Raw genomic sequence first — 19147 nt, 5'->3', positions numbered from 1 at the left:
ACTAAAATTTCCCATGTAAACTATTTAGAATTTTGTTATGTGTGTAATTTTATGACCCATTTACATTGCATAACTGACTAGCTTAATAGGTTTTATCCATAACTAGATCTTATCTCTGTTTTTATTGATTTAGTGATATTTGCAAACAGAAGTATGTAGTATATCTTTTCAAAATTGCTTCTTTGCAGGTAGATTCTTGATCTATCCCTTCTAACAGCTGCAGATTCTTCTTGCTTGTTTCTCTTAACATTTTTCTCTTGTTCTTCCATAGTAAACTGATTTAAAATCTTATTTTGAAGATGAATAATGGCTTAATTACAAATTATAACACTTACAGATGGAAGTGGAGAACGAGGAGAAAAGGATGCAAGCAAAATCACAACATATCCTCCAGGCTCCGTGCGATTTGACTGTGAGCTCCGGGCGGTACAAGTCAGCTGTGGATTTCATCATTCAGGTAGCAGCTGGAACTTTAGGGTATAAATGCATTTTTACAATTGTGCTAAGTAACTTATTTGCTTAGTTTTGACAAATGTAGTCTATTAAGTGTGTGTTAAAAGCAGTAGTTTGGCAGTTTCTCTCAAATCTATAAAAACTTTTTATTTATTACAGACTCTCTTTTAAAATCTGTCTTCTGATGGACTTGTGTTATAATTCAATTAATGAAACTCCTGAAGATGAAATAATCTCTAAAATCTCTCTGGACTCTAGGAGCCTGTTTTTTATAACCTAATCCCATGTTTTGTTACTGTTCGATGAAAAATGTGTATCAACAAATTTCTTTATTTTTTTAAAATGTAGAAAATCATTAAGTTCTTAGTAAATTATTGACATGTGACCTGTATTGCCTAGATTGTACTATTCAACCTTAATAAAAATAAAAAATGTTAAATTATTTCTTTGGTACTAAATATATTTCCTTATTTGATAAGGCATTGACAGATAATTAAAGTTCTGACATTTCATTGATGTTGTGCATGATTGTACAAAGCTCAAACTCATCTGCTACCTATAATCATCCTAGATGTAAGAGAACAATATTTTCTGTGGAATTTTCTACTCATTATTAAAAAGGTTTTACAGTTGGTCCAAACCTATTCCTTATTAAATATTAATGTTATTAAAGGGCCTTTATAAAAATTTTAAATGTTTTAAGAAAAACATTATGCATTTTTATAACCTACAAAAATATTTTACAGAACTAAAATTATGTTATCTTATTAAATATAAATTGTGATTCAGTTATCCATTTTTTTAAAGTTTTTACTTTAATCACGTGGTGCTCGTATGACAAGTGCACCTCTTAACCCCCATCACCTATTTCACCCATCCTTCCACCCACCTCTCCTCTGGTAGCCATCAGTTTGTTCTCTGGAGTTAAGAGTCTGTTTCTTGATTTCTCTCTCTCTCATTTCCCTTTGTTCATTTGTTTCTTAAATTCCACATGTGAGTGAAATCATATGGTATTTGTCTTTCTCTGACTGACTTATTTCGCTTAGCATTATACTCTTTAGCTCCATCCACGTTGTTGCAAATGGCAAGATTTCATTCTTTTTTATGGCTGAGTAATATTCCATTATATATGTATAGCACATATTCTTTATTCATCAGTTGATGTCAGTTACCCATTTTTAATAGCTTTCTATTTTAGTGAATATTATACTGCTTTCAGTATTGTGATAAAAATATAAACTGCATATGATGAAAAAACATAAAGCTCTGTATATTGGTTTCAGTGGTTTTAATGGAAAATGGAGATGTCTACACATTTGGATATGGGCAGCACGGGCAGCTAGGACATGGAGATGTCAATTCCAGGTACTCTTTTTGTTTGAAGATACTTTTTTTTTTAACTTTTCTTTTTTCTTTCTAAATATATATCTCTACACTTGAAATTGTATTTTTATACCACTGTTTTGCAAAATGTGGCCCATAAATTATCGGTAGATCTTGATTTTGTGGTTGAGTGCTTTTGTGGGGCTAAACGATTTTGTAGTTCCAGGAGAAAAGTTGATTTACATTTTATACATTTAAAATATAAGAGTGGCTATGATTATCACAAAATCCTAGTATATTTTTAATAATTATTATCTTTTTAAAAGTTGTTCATGACAATAGAAAAGGCAATGAATATCCCCAAAGTGCATTTAAAAAAATAAGCAATAGATGTATTCATATTCCTTGATGTTGTCTGTTTTGAAATCTTGGTCTAATATTAACATGAAGTCATTCAAGCGTTTGAATAATTTTCAAACAAAACCTGTGGTCTCTCAGAGAAACTGCTTTGGCTTACCCAGCATAGTGAAGAACTGATTGTGGTGGAGACTACCAGATGTCACCTGATACTCATTCTTCCCTACTTCATTTGATAGTAGAATTTTAGTTGGTGACATGACCATGCAGCTAAAGACTTCATTTGCCTACCTCCATTGCAGCAGGATATGGCCTTGTGAATTAAAGTGATTTGTGCAGCTTTGGAATCATGCTGTTAAAGGGAAGAGAGGGTACTCTTCCGTCTCCTGTTCTTCCCTCCCAGCTTGCTGCCTGGAGTCCATGTGTGGTGGCAGGAGCTGGAGAAGTCATTATAGTGATCATAAATTGGAAGCCATATATTAAGAAAAGCAGAGCTACAAGATAGAAATAGTCTCGGTTCCTGATAACATTGAACTGCCATATCAGCTCCTTACAGTAAAATAGATACTTACCTGAGAGAAATGAACTATCATGTTTAAGCCCCTATTACTTTGGCTTTCATTATAGCAGCTGAATCCATATTCTGCTTAATATAGTGAGAGAGCTTTTGGTCAAAAGTGTAGAAAATCCATCTTTATTAGTTCAGGTCTTCCAAGAAGAAGTTGCTAAGACAGGATTAGATGTGCAAAGGGTTCATTGGGAGAAAACTCCGGTGGAGGATAAAAGGGGAAAGAGCAGAGAGAACTGTCAAACACACATATATAGGTCTGACCCCTGTGAAAGGAAAAGGGGGAAGAAGGATAGAGTAGGAAGTGTCTAGATTGAAGTGCAGTTCTGAGAGTTTCAGACAGGCATTGGGGTGTCCTCAAGCTGAGGTTGCCTTTGGAGGAGCCCCAGATTGGGCAGGAGGGCCCAGTATTATACCTTCTTCATGCTTAGACACAGGCTGGAAGCATCCCTGGGGAAGAATGGCCTCATGGAGCCAAAGGGACATCGTCTGAGGCTGTCACTCAGCTGTGCTCCCCAGAGCAGGTTGTCAGAGATCTGAGTGATTCATGTACATGGCTGCCCCACCATTGAAGCGAGACTTATTGATCAAGTCTGGAGATATATATACGGTAGTTTCAGGCCAGACTTGACTTACCAATTCATTTTGCCAAAAGAACCTTCTTTCTTTTTTGAATCTTTACTCTGCCTCATTCTCCCTTGTGGTTATAAGGTATCTGCCAGAATCAACGGGACCTATATGGTTTCTCATTCACAATTAGTGAATTATGCTAGTCATTAAATAAAATCCAGGATTTTCATTTTATTTCTCAAATTACTCCATTACTGTGGCAAAGATGTGATTATTGCTGTTTATATGGTAAAGCCCAGTGATTCTTAATCCTGGCTGCACATTGGAATTACCTAGGGAACTTTAAAAATCCCATGCTTGTATCCTACCTCTGTATTCTATACTCAAGAAGTGTGTGTTGGGAGGTGGGGGTAGGGTGGGAGGTGGATGGAGGTGGCAAGGGCAGTGGTGGATAGGATCAAGAGTTTTTTCTTAAGAGCTCTCCAGATTCTAATATGTATCATGATTAAGAACCACTGTCTATCCTTAGACAGCAAGGTCAGATCCATTTGCAGTGCACACAAAATGGGTATGAAATGTAGTGTCCTTAGTTACTTTGATGAATGTTGTTGCTAATGAGAAGAGATGATTAAGGTGTCATTGAGTTTAATTTCTCATTAAAAACACAAGTGTAACATATATTTGATACTCTTGTCAAAAGATCTGTAAAACTATCACAACTTTTTTTCTTTTATTTAATTCTAGTGTAGTCAGCATAAAAACTATCACAGTCTTAATGACAAATATTGTGCTTGGAAAGACAGCAAAAGGTCTTTGGCAGAATCAGTTCATCAAGTGTCACTGGATATAGCATTTGGATATTGGACATTGGACATGATAAAATATCAGTGTCTTGCAGGGTTGAACAGTTACTATCACAGGTGTTAGAAGGCAACAGATGTTTTGCTTTATAGTTGGATGACATCAGTGATATGCAGAGACTGAGTCAGGGTTGTAACTTGACTGGGGAAGAACTCGGCAACTTTTCTGTTCTTTATTGGGGCTCATGACACAGAAGAAGACGGTTTGTCATCATCATCATCATCATCATCATCGCTGTTATTGAACTGGTGTTTATTTTGTAGTCATGATATAAGCTGAGAAGGGTGCATTATAGTTAGACATGATGGACCATCAATCATGTGCAGCAAGATGGCATTTCTTCACAAGTCATACTTTATACTTGGATGCCATTCCACAGAAAATAATTGGCAAATAGCTGTATTTCATGGTCTTGACTGAGTGGGAGGGAAACAGTGAAAATCATGATTATAATCAAGTCACAGCCCCAATTAACTGTGAAATATGTAGAAGGAACAGCATAAGCACAAGATTCTGCTACACTACATTGAGGTGTAATGGTTGTTGAAAGAGAAGGTGCTCTTGTCAGCTTTTAAAATGAGAGGTTACCTAAAAACATTGTCTTGTAGACCTGATTTTATCAGTGAGCACCATCCCTTGATTTTCAGTGACTTGCTCAGGTGATAATATTATAGCAGTTTGCTGAGAATTTTTGAATAGCTTGAATTTATCATCTTCACAAAAAATATGATAGGTTTAAGTGTTGACAAAATATCAGAGTTTCTTAAGATTTAACTCTGATGGAGTTTGCTTTCACTGCTCAAAATGGTTCTTTCCCCACAGGTACATTTTCATTCCTGGCTCCATTGATTGAGTTGTAACTGGAAGGTTGTAACATGTGGTGTGGGAAGAGCTAAACTGGGTAACCCAGTGAAACAATGCCTACACACTGTGCCTGGTGTGTTAAACAGAAATTAGTCAAAACTTTCTATTGTAACCACTCTAGTTACCCTGTTTGTTTGGGCCCATGTGGGACTTGGAAGGCAGGACACAAGACCTGTGGTATTGATTCAGAGATGAATTAGCCACTTCTATGGAAGAACAGTCCCAGGAGGAACAGAGCCCCTATAGCATACATGTTAACTACCACAAAGAAAACATTTATAGGTATTTAGTTGAAATAAAGTACATAGTTGGGGGTTATTTTTAAAAGTTTATAGTAATCAAGTTCTTTTAACTGGAATTTATTGTATAGCACACATTGATTATGTGTGGTTAAAGCAAAGTAAATATTGTAGTGTGCATTGTGGTAAAGATTAATAAAAATGTTATTGATAGTCTCTTTATTTAATGTGTTGTCTTGGCAGAATGACTGAGTTCATTCTCCAGTTTGGGTCCTGATTCTATCACTTGGTGCCTATATGACCGTGGCCACGTTTCTTAACTTTCCTTTGTCTCAATTTCTTTCTCTGTTTAATTGGAGTAAGTACATTTCCTTCAGAAGGTTGTTGTGAGAATTCAGGAGGGTAATGCCTGTCACTTAGTATAGGGCCTAGTCCATAGTAGGTGCTCAGTGCTGTTAGCTGCTGCTTTTTAAAGTGAATGTCAGAAAGTTTGTGAGAGCTTTTCTATATTCACTCCTGCCATGAGTCTACTAACCCTCTTTTTAGTTTGTTTATTTTGTTCAGGATGCTTCTAAATGTCTGAATTCTGTATTCTTCTTAAACCATTTACAGTAAACTTAAACCTGGATATTTGCAAAGAGATTATATAGTTTAGATACTTTAATTCTCTGTTTTCCAGTAGAATTTTGATCATTCTTATAGTATTTTTGAGTTTCATCTTTTTCTTGCTATCCTGACTGCATTCTGTATTAGTATATTTATTACCCAATCATAGTATCTGGAACCATTTAGACAAGGTTGAAATCTTCATCTCCTACCAACTATGTGACTGACTGCAGTTTACTAGACCTTAGTTTAAATATCCCATAGGATTGTGGAAGAATCAATTCAGTGTATGTGAAATGCCTAGTGTGCACACGTGCATACAAACATACACACATGATCTTTCTTTTCTGTTCTTGTGTTTTCAAAACAATAAATGGGCTCACTAATATTATGGAAAGAGTTCAAAGACTATGTATTAGAAGGTCTGCTACCGGCTCTTGGGAAGATGCTTTGAGCTCTTCAGATCTACCTATAGAGTTATTTTGATAATCAGTTATACAGTTTATGCGAAAGTGCTTTGCAAAATTGCAGATAAGTTAACAGATATAAGAACGTCCCCTTCATTCTTTGTTAGTGGACATTTCTGTTAGAGAGTATTAGTTTACCATATAACCCTTTGAATGGACAGTTGTCTTTTTGGCAAAAGTCTCTATAGCTCAGAGTTGAAAATGATTTACCTTTCACTACTATTCTTGGCCATGTTACTCCATCCTCAAGTCAAAAAACTACCACTCTTTTGAGGCAAGATCATTCTGTTGTACTCCCTTTTATTACCTACCGTTCAGTCATTGCCTTTCATTCACTGAAAATTTAGTATCTGGTTCACAGTGTTTTCTGTCTCTGAGTCTTGTCCCATTCATGAGTGACTTCAGTATCCATGAGAATGGTCCCATACACTATACCTATCTTGGCACCTTGTATCTAGTAAACTTTACTTCCACATTCATGGTGGTTATTTCCAAGACCCATCTTGGATCAAGCACAGCTCCAACTCTGAATTCCTAAGTTTATAAAAAGCTCATAGTCTGATGATAGCTTTACTTTACTTGGCCTTTGACTTTATCAGTACTTCATTCCCCACTACCCTCTACATTTTTACTCTCTGACCTTTTTTACTTTATTTTCTACCCAACTTAGAGATTGTTATGGATTCTTTTCACTTATACTCTTACCAGCAACCTCAGTTTTTTTGCCCTCTTGGTCTTGATAATAGGGCATGGCAAAACTTCCTGCATGAATCAATCTATCCATATTTTCCATATCTAACTTAGACTTCTGGAAAAACGTAAATCACCATATATGTGCAGATTGTTAAATGATTTCCAGATTCAACCATGTCTTCTACAATGGGCAGTAATTGTTCTGTTTTGTGGTTTGGGACTATTTGGTTTAACATCTCTTGAATTTGATGAAAGATATGGGATCTCTCTTCAGAACAGTAGGTATAAGAATATATACATAAAAGTTGGCTTATGGGGCACCTGAGTGGCTCAGTCAGTTAATTGCCTGACTTCGGCTTAGGTCATGATCTCACGGTTTGTGAGTTCAAACCCTGCACCAGGCTCTGTGCTGACAGCTCAGAGCCTGGAGTCTGCTTTGGATTCTGTGTCTCCCTCACTGTCTCTCCTCCTCCTCCTCTGCTCGCGCTCTGTTTCTATGTCTCTCAAAAAAAAACCGTTAAGAAAAATTAAAAAAAAAAAAGTTGGCTTATAAATTTAGGAGGTTCACGGATGTCCTGAAGTTCACTCATAGGCTTTCTAGAAATCCTTTGGATCTGAGTTAAAACTCCTGGTCTAGATATTTATTTGTTCCCTTTACCATCCCTTTTTTGTAATCTTCATATTCTCTGCTTACCCATTTCCTTCTTCTCTCAGCATGTGACTTCTGTTCACATCACTGCAAAAATAAAAACCATTAGGTAGAAAATTCTTCAGCCCACCAACTCTACACACCTACCTGTATCCATACTATTTCTTTGCTCCTTTTCATGTTACTTTGAAAGAAGGACCTGTTCTTGTCCATGCTATGAAGCCTTTACCCTAGGGATCTAGTTCTGTTTCATTCTCCTGTCTAAACTGTATCTTTAGCCTTTTTATCTTTACTCACTCTTGTAAACAAATTTCTGTCTTTTTAAAAGGAACAAAGCCTCATTGAGCTTCATTTCCTCTTTAGCTGTTGGTTCTCCTTTCTTTTTTCTGTTTTGGGGCAGAGATTCTTGAAGAGGTTTTGCATAGTCTCTGGCCCCACTGTTAATGCCTCATCTGCTGTAGTGTGCCTATTTCCACCAGAGACTTTTTCCTTGCTAAATCCCATGGTCACTTGTTTGTGTCTCTGGAGTGTTTAGCATGTACATTATATCCCCCTTCTTGAAACTTTCTCCTCCAGTAACTGTCTTCGTGCCACATTTTCCCAGAGTTCATGCTTCCTCTTTGTTATGTGCTAGATTGCTGTGAGCTCTTCTTCCTCTGTCTGTCCATACCTGAAGTGTTAGAAAAAACTCATGATGAAAATTAGGATCTCTTCTTTGCTCTAATTGTCTTCCTAGATCTCTCATTCATTTTCATAGCTTGAGTGAATGTTACCACCATCTGCCTTGCTGCTTAAGCAGAAACCTTCCTGCCAAGTCTAGTCAGTTCCGTTCCTTACACAGCTATCATACTCATTCATTTCTTTGAATCCATACTGTTTTTAGTTCAGGCCTTTATCATAACTCATCCAGATTATTGTGAAATTTTCATAACTAGGTTTCCAGGTGCTAGTCTCGCCCTTTCCAACTCAGTTTTCATTGGAGCCTGAATAACCATTAAAAAAATACTATATGTAATTTTTAAAAAATTTGAAGTATCATAATTGTCTGAAACAGAGTTCCTATTATGTGTCAACTGTTTCTACAGTGATTATTCTAATTACAGATAATGATTACTAAAAATGGTGAATAAATGGTTAGTAAAGTGATACAAGGATGGGGACAAGGATGGATACAGTGGATATGAGGGTGTCATTTATTCAGTGTTAACTGTGTGCTGGACACTGAGCCAAGCACTTGATATATATAAACTTCTTTATTGTTCGTAGGAGGCCTATGGGGTAGGTACTAGTTAGTACTATCCTCCATGTTATAGAAGAGAAAACTAAAACACAAAAAAGATGAGTAACTTGCTCAAAGTCATGGTCACAATGCTGTTGGAGCCAGGGTTCACACCCTGGCCATCTCATCTAGCTCTAGAGTTTAAGCTTCTAGCCACTGTTGTAGTGCCTCTCATCATATCCCACTCTGATTTCATTAACTACTGTATTAAAATCTAAAATTATAGCTCAGTAAAAAAAAGGTAGGAAAAAGAATATAAAATTGATTGTTTTGTATAGTTCCTGTTAAAGCTGTGTATGATTTTTATTTCATCCAACAAATATTTATAACATGACTTTTGCTATAAAAGCAAAAGTAGCACCAGTCTTTGAGAAAAGACAGAGATTGTGTGTCCATAATTAGAGTAATAAATTTAGGAAATCTTTTTAATAATCTCTATGAAGTCAGTGATAACCTCTTTTACATCTTTGTGGATCTAGGTGGAAACAGGCATATAGTACCTCAATAAGTATTTAGTAAATATACTATTAGTGCCTTTTATGTCTTCGATTCCTTATTGCAATGTTTATTTATTGCTTTTTATTTCAGTTGAGGCCTGTAAGAAATTGACTTAATTTTTTTTTTTTTTTTTAACCTAGGGGATGTCCCACCCTTGTTCAAGCACTGCCAGGCCCTAGCACACAAGTTACTGCAGGCAGCAACCACACGGCAGTACTTTTAATGGATGGACAGGTCTTCACATTTGGAAGTTTTTCTGTAAGGAATTTTTTAAGCATTAATAGTATTGCATTGTACCATTGCCTTACAATTTGTCTGTGTTAGCTGTTTTTTCTGGTTTCAGTGAAATTCTTGTGTTATAATTATTGCATATGCATATTTCCTGTCTCTACATCTAGCGCACACAAGACCTGAATGACGTTACTTTGAAATAACTTTCTTCTCCAGGATAGCATTAGAATTTATTAAATTTAACAATGTATTAGAATTGGACATGGTTATTCCAGGTCAAAATTCTTTAAACATTCAGTAGAGCTAATTCTATCATTTGGAAGCGTATTTCCCAACTAGCTTGCACAGATTGATTTTTCTTAACCTATACAACTGTTTCTAACTTAGCACTTCTTAAAGGCCTAGTTTTCTTAATAGATTTATTTAAAATTATAGTTTCCTTTTTCCTCTCCCCTCTCTCTCTCTCTCTCTCTCTCTCTCTGTTTCCCTCTGTTTGCCTGTTTGTTTCTCTCTTTTTGCCAAAACATCAAAAGAGTGAAAAATGCTCTGAGAGTTTTGTATAGTTTGGTCATAATAGAGATCAAGGAAAAGCCTCATAAGACTTTAAGCCTCATAAAACCTATACCATCTCTGTCATGGGTAACTGTTTACAACTCTATAACCTAAATTTCTGGGTTGGAATTTGCAGCTATTGATTTTTCAAAAATGTGAATGTGAACTTTAAGAAAAAATCTTTTCAGGCACCTGGGTGGCTCAGTCGGTTAAGTGTCTGACTTAGGTCATGATCTCACGGTTCATGAATTTGAGCCCTGCATTGGACTCTCTGCTGTCAGCATGGAACCTTCTTGGGATTCTTTCTCTCCCTCTCTCTGCCCCTGCCATGCTCTCTCACTTGCTCTTTCTCTCAAAATAAATAAACTTAGAAAAAAAAAAAAAGAATCTTTTATTTGGAAATAATTTTAAACTACAGAAAGGTTGCAAAAAGTAAGAGTAGTACATAGAACACCCATATACCCTTGAGCCAGATTCATCTATTGGTAACATTTTGATTTGCTTTATAACTTTTACATGCATGCTCTTATTGTCCCTTACACACTCTGTGGGTGTGTGTGTAAAACTTTTTTTTTTCTGAATCCTTTAAGAATAACTTTACATATATTGTGACCCTTTACTCTTGAATACTTCAGTTTATATTTTTTTGATTGATCCAGTAATTACTTTTTGACTTTTTTTTGGTCTCCTCTAATCTATGATCAGTCATTGCATCTGATTATCATGTCTCATTAGTCTCCTTTAATCTGTACAACACCCACACCTCTTCTTTGTCTATTATGATGACATTGATGTTTTTGAAGAATATAGTACTTTTTTTTTTTTTTCCTAATAAAATGAGCCTCATTTTTGTTTCTCTGCTATTTTCTCATGTTTAGATTTCAGGTTGTGCATTCCAAGCAAAAATACTATGTAAGTGATGTTGTGTTCTTCTCAGGTATCACATCTGGAGGCACAAAATACCCACCTGCCCTTCATTGGTGATGCAATTTTTGATTACCTGGAAAATGTTTAATTTCTCTACTGCATAATTAGTATTTTTTCCCTTGAAATTAATAAGGAATTTATGGGTTGATTCAATTAAGTGCGTCCTACTAAAAAGACAGTTGTAGGGTACCTGCTTTTCATGCAGTTTCCCCCTAGCTTTAGCATCCCATTCTTGCCTAGACCAGTCTTTACTATAATGGTTGCAAAAAGATGATTTTCTAATTTCAGCACACCATCACATTTACCAATTGGCCCTTTGCATTTTAGTGTAAGCAAGAGCCCATCTTACTTGTTTCATACAGATGCATGTATTTGTATTTTTTTCATTACTGTCCTTAATTATTTGGTTGCTTCGATTGTCTCGTATTTCATCAATTCAAGTCCCTTCAAGCTGGCTCCTGTGTTCTTGTGACATGCCCCTTCATTTTTGGGAGCATTTCCTTATTTCCTGGCATAACAAGATGTTTCAGGCTTACCTGTAAGCCTAAAATCAGCCATTTCTCTGAGAATGCAGGTTTGTTTTAGTGGGGAATAGGATTAGACACCCAGTTGAGCACTAGGTATATTTATTGCTATGGGGTGTCTTTATATCCCCAGTACACATATATGTACATATATCTATACATGTAAGTATTTTAGAAATCATAAGCCCATACCAGTCAGTACCTCTAATTCCATTCCATCCCTATAGGGGTCTTTCTTACCTTGACCCATTCCATGTTTGTTTTGTTTCCTTTTTCCACTGTAAGAATTTTGGCTTCTAACAATATCAATACATTTCTTTCTCATTCAGTCAGTCCTAAAATATGGGTAAAATAGTTTCATATTTGATTTTCCCCTCACCACTATAAACACAAACTCACTGAAAGGAGTTCATGATTTTCTGTCCCTCTTGCTCCTGCCCCCTTTAACCTGTGTCCCTCCCCAAAGCTAAAGGTATAAAGTCAAGTATTGTGTTTATAAGTCACGTGGGTTTTTCTTCTTACCCCAGTTCAGTGGAATTATGTTATTCCTTTGGAATAGTATTGGATTCATTTGCTTCAGTTTGCTTTTTGTTTCATTTTAAAAAATAGTTAATATTAATAAGAATAGGTACAAATAACAGCTTCTTTGTGAAGAGCAGCAACAGCCAAGGATTACCCTTCTTCCCCTTGTTTCTGAAAACAAGCCCTTTTTCAGATCCATTTGTCTCACCCTGTCCTGGGGCAGGGGTTCATCTCTGTAAAGTGAGTAAGATCTGATGTCAGGGGCTAAGGGAGAAAGAGAGATGACCTTTCAGCATGGAGGAGATCACTTCGTCCTCAAACAATGAATGAGGCTCCCGAGGGGTGTCAGCAGTAGTAGAAAAGGGGCAGATGCAGAAGACTGTTACACAGTGGCCTCCTTCTTCTCCCTGTGGTAACAGGCCCCCTAGCCCTTCCTGGGAATACACAGGTTAAAATGCTGACGCCTGACATGTCATGCCCCCTTTGAGCTCTCAGACTTCCAAGGAGAGAGGCTTGTGGCCCAATGCACTGTTTCAATTTGTTTTAGTTTTAGGATCCCTCTTCTCATATCCTTAGGTGTAATTTTATTTTTTGAATATGTAGAACATTGACATGTTTCTAAAAGTTAAGTTATGCAAAAATAGTATATACTCTGTCAAATGTCATTTCCCCCCTATCCGTTTTACTTCATGCTTGTAAGTAATAAACTTCATTGTTTTCCAGTTTATCCTTCCTGAGTTTCTTGTAGGATAAATAAATAAATAAGTACACACATACACTGTCTACATCTGCGTTGTATAGATACAGGTTTGTGTGCATATATGTATGCGTATGTATGTAACACATGTATCTATAATTATTTCCCCTTCTTTATTTTTCAAAAGGTAGCATTTTATATATGCTCTTCTGCACTTTGCCCTTTTTACTGTACTGTATTTCCTGGAAATCACTCCATGTTCATAGAGATCTTTCTTATTCTTTTTTTTTATTTCTGCATAGTACATTGTACATATATACTATATTTTATTCAGTCAGTTTCTTATGCTTGGACATTTAAGTGCTTTCCAATATTTTGCAACAAAACAATAAATACTGTTAGAGGTGTATCTTTGAGGTAAATTTCTAGAAGTAAGGTTGCTGGGTTGAAGGTTAGTGCCTGTGTAGTTTTGTGAGATATTAACAACTCCCTTCTGTTTTGTATTCTCGCCAGCAATGGATGAGAATACCTGTTTCTCCACAGCTTTGCCAACACAATGCACTGTCATGCCTTTTAATTCGTGACAGTCTGATGGGTGAGAAGTGGCCCTGCACACTTTGAAGCCTTTTTCCTGTAGCTGGTGCTGTGAACCTTCAAGCCCTTAACCTACATTTAGTGTTTTGACATTAAGGGTTAGGTTTTCTCTTTGGGTAGATGATTTTACCAGTGCTTTTTCCAAGTCCTCTGTACTCATCTCTTTTTCTCAAGCCACCCCTTTTGCAGGCTTCACCCCCTCCAACTTGCAGTGGCAGGTGGGTGGAGAAAATGGTTGGAATTTGTTTTTTTCCTCTGGTTACAGGTGACTTAAAGGTCAGCAGATCTGCTATTTCCTAATACTGCTGAAGGCTTGAGTGATGTGTGGTTTTCTTTGCCCTGTGTATTGGTTTTTATATTGTTTTGTGGGGGAGGGGGGGTTGTGAATGGTAATATTTGAAATCAGACAACCATTATTGTCCTCTACCCCTAGAAGTTCTAGTTGTGAACTTTCATGAATTTAAATATGGTTTATGTGTAGCCACATTCTGAATGCCTGGGGTTGTCCAGGCATCCGTTGTATTTTTGCACTGCTTTTCTTTACATTAGTTGGTTGATAGTAAGGGAGTAGATACTTATTTCGGTAGTTAATGACAGATAGAATTATTTTTCTTCTGAAAGCATAATGTCCTTGAATATGATATATTTTGCTCACTGTTCACATTCTTATGGGGTTTTTTTGTTTGTTTGTTTTGTGGTTTTTTTTGTTTTTGTGTTTTTTTGTCAAAAAATAAGAACAGACATTGAAAGAAGCTGAGAATAAACATCAGGGTTTTTTTGGCTTCTCTGTTCCTGTGCTTGCCACTTTTCCTTCCCCTGGCTCAGCCCAGGGATTGAAGTTCTGTTGCTTTTGCAGTCACTTTGTGGCTGTGGTTTCTTGCTATGATGTTGGAGTGATAGAACTCACTAGAAACCTAATAGTTGGAGTGAGAATTAACCAGGCTGTTTATAGTGCTCCAGACTCCCTTGTTCTTCAGCTTTTTTGCTAATGGTTTCTCATTCCCATTACTTACAGACAATGATGCTCTGGAAGTCAAGATCCAGCATTTTCCACCCTCCAGAGGGTTTTTGGAAGGGAAGTTTTTGTGGGGGGAGGGCAAGCTCCTGAGCCTGCGGTGGTTGAATGTTTACCTATCCACCATCAGCATTCTTTTATAGCTACTAGCTTAGTGGAGAAAGGCTTCCTCTTATTTTTTAAATTAAACTCTTACCTAATTTAGTACCTGTGGACAGCCATAGTTTTAAATAAGTTAACAATTATTTACTTAAGATGCCATTCCTTAACATTGTTTCTGCTGTTTATCTTGAAACATAAGTGAAATAACTTACTAACACATGATCATGTGAACATACTTAATTTTCAAATTATATTCACAAGTTGTAGTATTCATTATTTTGGCCTTTACTCAAATATTTTCAGACTGTGATTTTAATAGTGACTTTCATTGTATACTGTCAATATCACAGTGATTTTTTTCAAAGTGAATTTTTTAAATGAACAATTTGTAATACTAATTTTTTTTAACATGTTGTGTATTGTACTTTCCATTTAAATGTAGGTAAAGACAATATTTCAGGGAGATTTCTTGCATGGAAAATATTTAGCTTTATTATTGTTTTTTAATAATGCATTTTGTGGCTTATTAGGGGCAGAGTTTCTAAGAATAATAGAAATTATTTTATTTCTTTATAAATTTGGGTCCAAATTTCACATGAATGTCATTAATAAGTAAAAGTGCTAACAGTAAATAAAGAATAATTTTTCATAGAGCTATTTTTGTCTACTGTCTTAATTTTATAAAAAATCAGATATTTTTTTATCCAATAATGTTGTTATTATGGTTTATTTAATTTTTTAGAAAGGACAACTTGGCAGACCAATTTTGGATGTGCCATACTGGAATGCAAAACCAGCTCCCATGCCTAATATTGGATCAAAATATGGAAGAAAAGCTACCTGGATAGGTGCAAGTGGGGATCAGACTTTCTTACGAATTGATGAAGCACTTATTAATTCTCATGTACTTGCTACATCAGAAATTTTTGCCAGTAAACACATAATAGGTAATATCCCTAAAAAACGTCCTTCCCAAAATCATTTTCTTGATTGATAATAAATGATTCATCATCTTTCCTTATCATTAGATATGTCTTAGAGCTTTTTGTTTTCTTTCTGTTTGAAGAAATTTTAAAGAAGCTTCTAAGTGTCTGTGTTTATAAGAGTATTTATAAGCTAGGGAGTCGTGGAAATATGAACCAAATTGAAGTAGGATAAACCCTGTGTTGGAAGGAGGAATTTTTGGTTAGATAAATGGTAAAAATTAATTTTTATGAAAGGTTATGTAAGTCAAACTTTGAAGTTCCATCTGTAGGTATCAATCTATACTTGTGTCTGTGATACCTTAAATAATTATATAATAGGGTAATATAGATTTTAAGAGCATGTGTTGTGGATTTAGACCACCTGAGGTTTTAGTCCTAATTCTATTACTTAAAAATGTTTAGTTAATCTGTTTAAATCTCAGTTTTGTCTCACCTGTGAAATGGATGTAATAATAATACTTACCTTATAAGTAATACTTAATTTCTAAGCTGAGGGTATATAAAAGGGTAATGCATTTTTAAGATGTATAAATATCTTTCCTCAAGGCTTGGTACCTGCTTCTATGTCAGAACCTCCTCCATTTAAATGTCTTCTGATCAATAAAGTGGATGGGAGTTGTAAAACTTTTAATGACTCTGAACAAGAGGATCTGCAAGGATTCGGTGTGTGTCTTGACCCTGTGTATGATGTCATTTGGAGGTAAGCTCTGTTTATAAAATAGAGTAGTGAATAAGTTTTGATCAAATTATACTTTTGTGGTGATATAAAACTCATGTATAAGCAGATTTTACATACATGAGTACTTTCCTATTTAACTGTGCTTCCTGGGACCTTTACAGTGTAGTGCAGTGATTAAGGCAGCCAGGCTGCCTCAGTTTATCCCACATCCACAATTTGCTTTCTGTGTCAACTTGGAATAGTTATCATGACTCTATGTGCTTCACTTCTCTCATTTATAAATTTGGAATGATAATAGTACCTACCTCATAGATTGTTAGAAGGAATGAAGAATTTAGAGCTGAGGCACATAGTAGGTGCTATAGAATTGTTTGCCACTGTCATTATATTAAGCACTTTTACTTTTAAGAATTCTGTTATTATTTTTGGTCTTTCAGCAATCATATCTAAACTGCGTAGAGCTCATTCTTTTTTCATAAATATTGAATTATTACTGACTATGTAGAAGAAACTGTGCCAAACATAGTACAGAATAATTAAGGTAAATAAGCTCGCCCTTTATGAATGCACATAACAGAATCCCCAAATTGGTAGAGAAATGTAGAAATGTATAGGGCTACCAAACTCTGGAAACTGTAAAATGTAGAGAATGGATACAGATACACTAGAGACTCAAATTATATTGTATTTGTTTAAAATTTATTATGGTGCTTTATATACATAATGAGTAAAGAAAAGTGTTGTCCCTTTCAGCAACTCTAGGTTTGAATACTAGTAGGTGTTCCCTGCATTACCAGAGTGACTTATCACAGGACTTACCTCCCCCGCCCCACCCCAATCCCTTGCATTGTTTATTTGGCCAACATCAGTGGACAGGAATTAGATAAACTGAAAGGTTTAAGTAGCACCAGTAAGGAAAGGCAAAAGGCTTTTTCTGTCTTCCTTCCTCTGCACATGCCTGCTTTCATTTCTATCAGCCAGCCACGTCTTAAGAGGCCATGCTGTCATTCCTAAGGCTGCATTCAGAGTGAAGTAATTATATTGCTTCCCAGGTTGCTGACCAGCATAACTATCTTACTTGGGCACTTTGTGAGAAGGTCTGGAAGCCAGAATTGAGTAGTGCTTTTCATTCTCCTTGGCAGCATTACATAGGATAGATTAGATAATGAAAGACTGCAGGTAAGTAGTCTTATAGTAAATCTTACGGAGACATGAAATACTAGGAACCAAAATTAGAGTGGTCATGTGGGATAGCATGGAGGGGCTAGAAAGGCACATGGTGTAAAGATAGACTAGTCATTAGTTATTTACTGATTACAAGTCCATACACAAGAGACTTAGTTACCAAAGAGCAAGCACTGGTTTGGACCTAGGGTGTTTTATTTTCTAGAACCTTTATAGAATACGTATAACTTTTATATCTTTTATTTTTAAATGAAGTAAATTTGCATTGGCAAAATAAAAGTTGACAGGGTGGAATTTGTTTATGGATACATTCACTAAATTAGAAATGCATTCTCTAAATTAGTTAATAGCAGAACTGGATTCTAATAGTATAACTAGAGCCATTTCCTAGACTCTTAACAGAACTCAGAAGTGTGGTAGGCAGTCAGTTGAACCTTGCCTTTTTCACATATGGTGATAACATTGGGAGAGATGATCTCAAATGTCTCCACAGTCCTTGACCATTTACCCCTTTGTTCCAGAACAAAGATTGAGAGATGAAGAGCAGTCACTCCTCCAGTGTTTCACTAAAACAGCTGGAGGGTGTTTTCTTGTAATCAGGATTAGAGTTTTTATTCTATTATCCTGACTTCTGGCTATTTTATGTCCTTTGTGTTTTTCACTACGGTACTTGCATTTTACAGCTGTCATAGATACTGCAGATTCAGTATTAGCTTACTTTGACTTTCCTTCCATCCAGAATGCTTCTTTTTGTAGTCTTAACAGAGAATTTCTCCTGTATAATTAGAAACTTAACATCTATAAAAAGCAGATGAATGTTAAGAATAGCAATTTTAGGGTGCCTGGGTGGCTCAGTTGGTTAAGAATAGCAATTTTATTTCCCACTTCAAAATATATACAATTAATACATGAATATGTGTTTTCATTTTTTAAAAAAATTTTTAACGTTTGTTCATTTATTTTTTTTAATACAAAATTTATTGTCAAATTGGTTTCCATACAACACCCAGTGCTCATCCCAACAGGTGCCCTCAATGCCCATCACCCACTTTCCCCTCCCTCCCACCCCCCCATCAACCCTCAGTTTATTCTCAGTTTTTAAGAGTCTCTTATGCTTTGCCTCCCTCCCTCTCTATTTTAGTCCCCTTCCCCTCCCCCATGGTGTTCTGTTAAGTTTCTCAAGATCCACGTAAGAGTGAAAACATATGGTATCTATCTTTCTCTGTATGACTTATTTCACTTAGTATAACACTTTCTAGTTCCATCCACGTTGCTACAAAAGGCCATATTTCATTCTTTCTCATTGCCAAGTAGTATTCCATTGTATATAAAAACCACACCTTCTTTATCCATTCATCAGTTGATGGACATTTAGGCTCTTTCCATAATTTGGCTATTGTTGAACTGCTGCTATAAACATTGGGGTACAAGTGCCCCTATGCATCAGCACTTCTGTATCCCTTGGGTAAATTCCTAGCAGTGCTATTGCTGGGTCATAGGGTAGATCTATTTTTAATTTTTTGAGGAACCTCCACACTGTTTTCCAGAGTGGATGCACCAGTTTGCATTTCCACCAACAGTGCAAGAGGGTTCCTGTTTCTCCACATCTTCGCCAACATCTAAAGTCTCCTGATTTGTTCATTTTAGCCACTCTGACTGGTGTGAGGTGCTATCTGAGTGTGGTTTTGATTTGTATTTCCCTGATG

At 36.0% G+C, this 19147-nt stretch overlaps 1 protein-coding gene across 9 annotated transcripts in view; it reads left to right on the top strand.

The window, feature by feature from the left end:
* The window catches only part of MYCBP2 (MYC binding protein 2), a 283512-nt gene that overhangs the window by 98687 nt on the left and 165678 nt on the right, over positions 1–19147 (top strand). For 8 of the 9 annotated variants that reach the window (XM_049647093.1, XM_049647092.1, XM_049647095.1 and 5 more), the window contains 5 exons: positions 338–457; positions 1737–1818; positions 9568–9685; positions 15334–15538; positions 16124–16277. In XM_049647093.1, the coding sequence (XP_049503050.1) occupies positions 338–457; positions 1737–1818; positions 9568–9685; positions 15334–15538; positions 16124–16277 (679 nt within the window). Of the gene's footprint in view, positions 1–337; positions 478–1736; positions 1819–9567; positions 9686–15333; positions 15539–16123; positions 16278–19147 lie in introns of all 9 variants that reach the window. The other variant, XM_049647098.1, reaches the window with a different exon arrangement.

This window comes from Panthera uncia (assembly GCF_023721935.1).
Source record: "Panthera uncia isolate 11264 chromosome A1 unlocalized genomic scaffold, Puncia_PCG_1.0 HiC_scaffold_16, whole genome shotgun sequence".
Classification (NCBI taxonomy): domain Eukaryota; kingdom Metazoa; phylum Chordata; class Mammalia; order Carnivora; family Felidae; genus Panthera; species Panthera uncia.
This window is presented reverse-complemented; position numbering and strand designations above follow the sequence as displayed.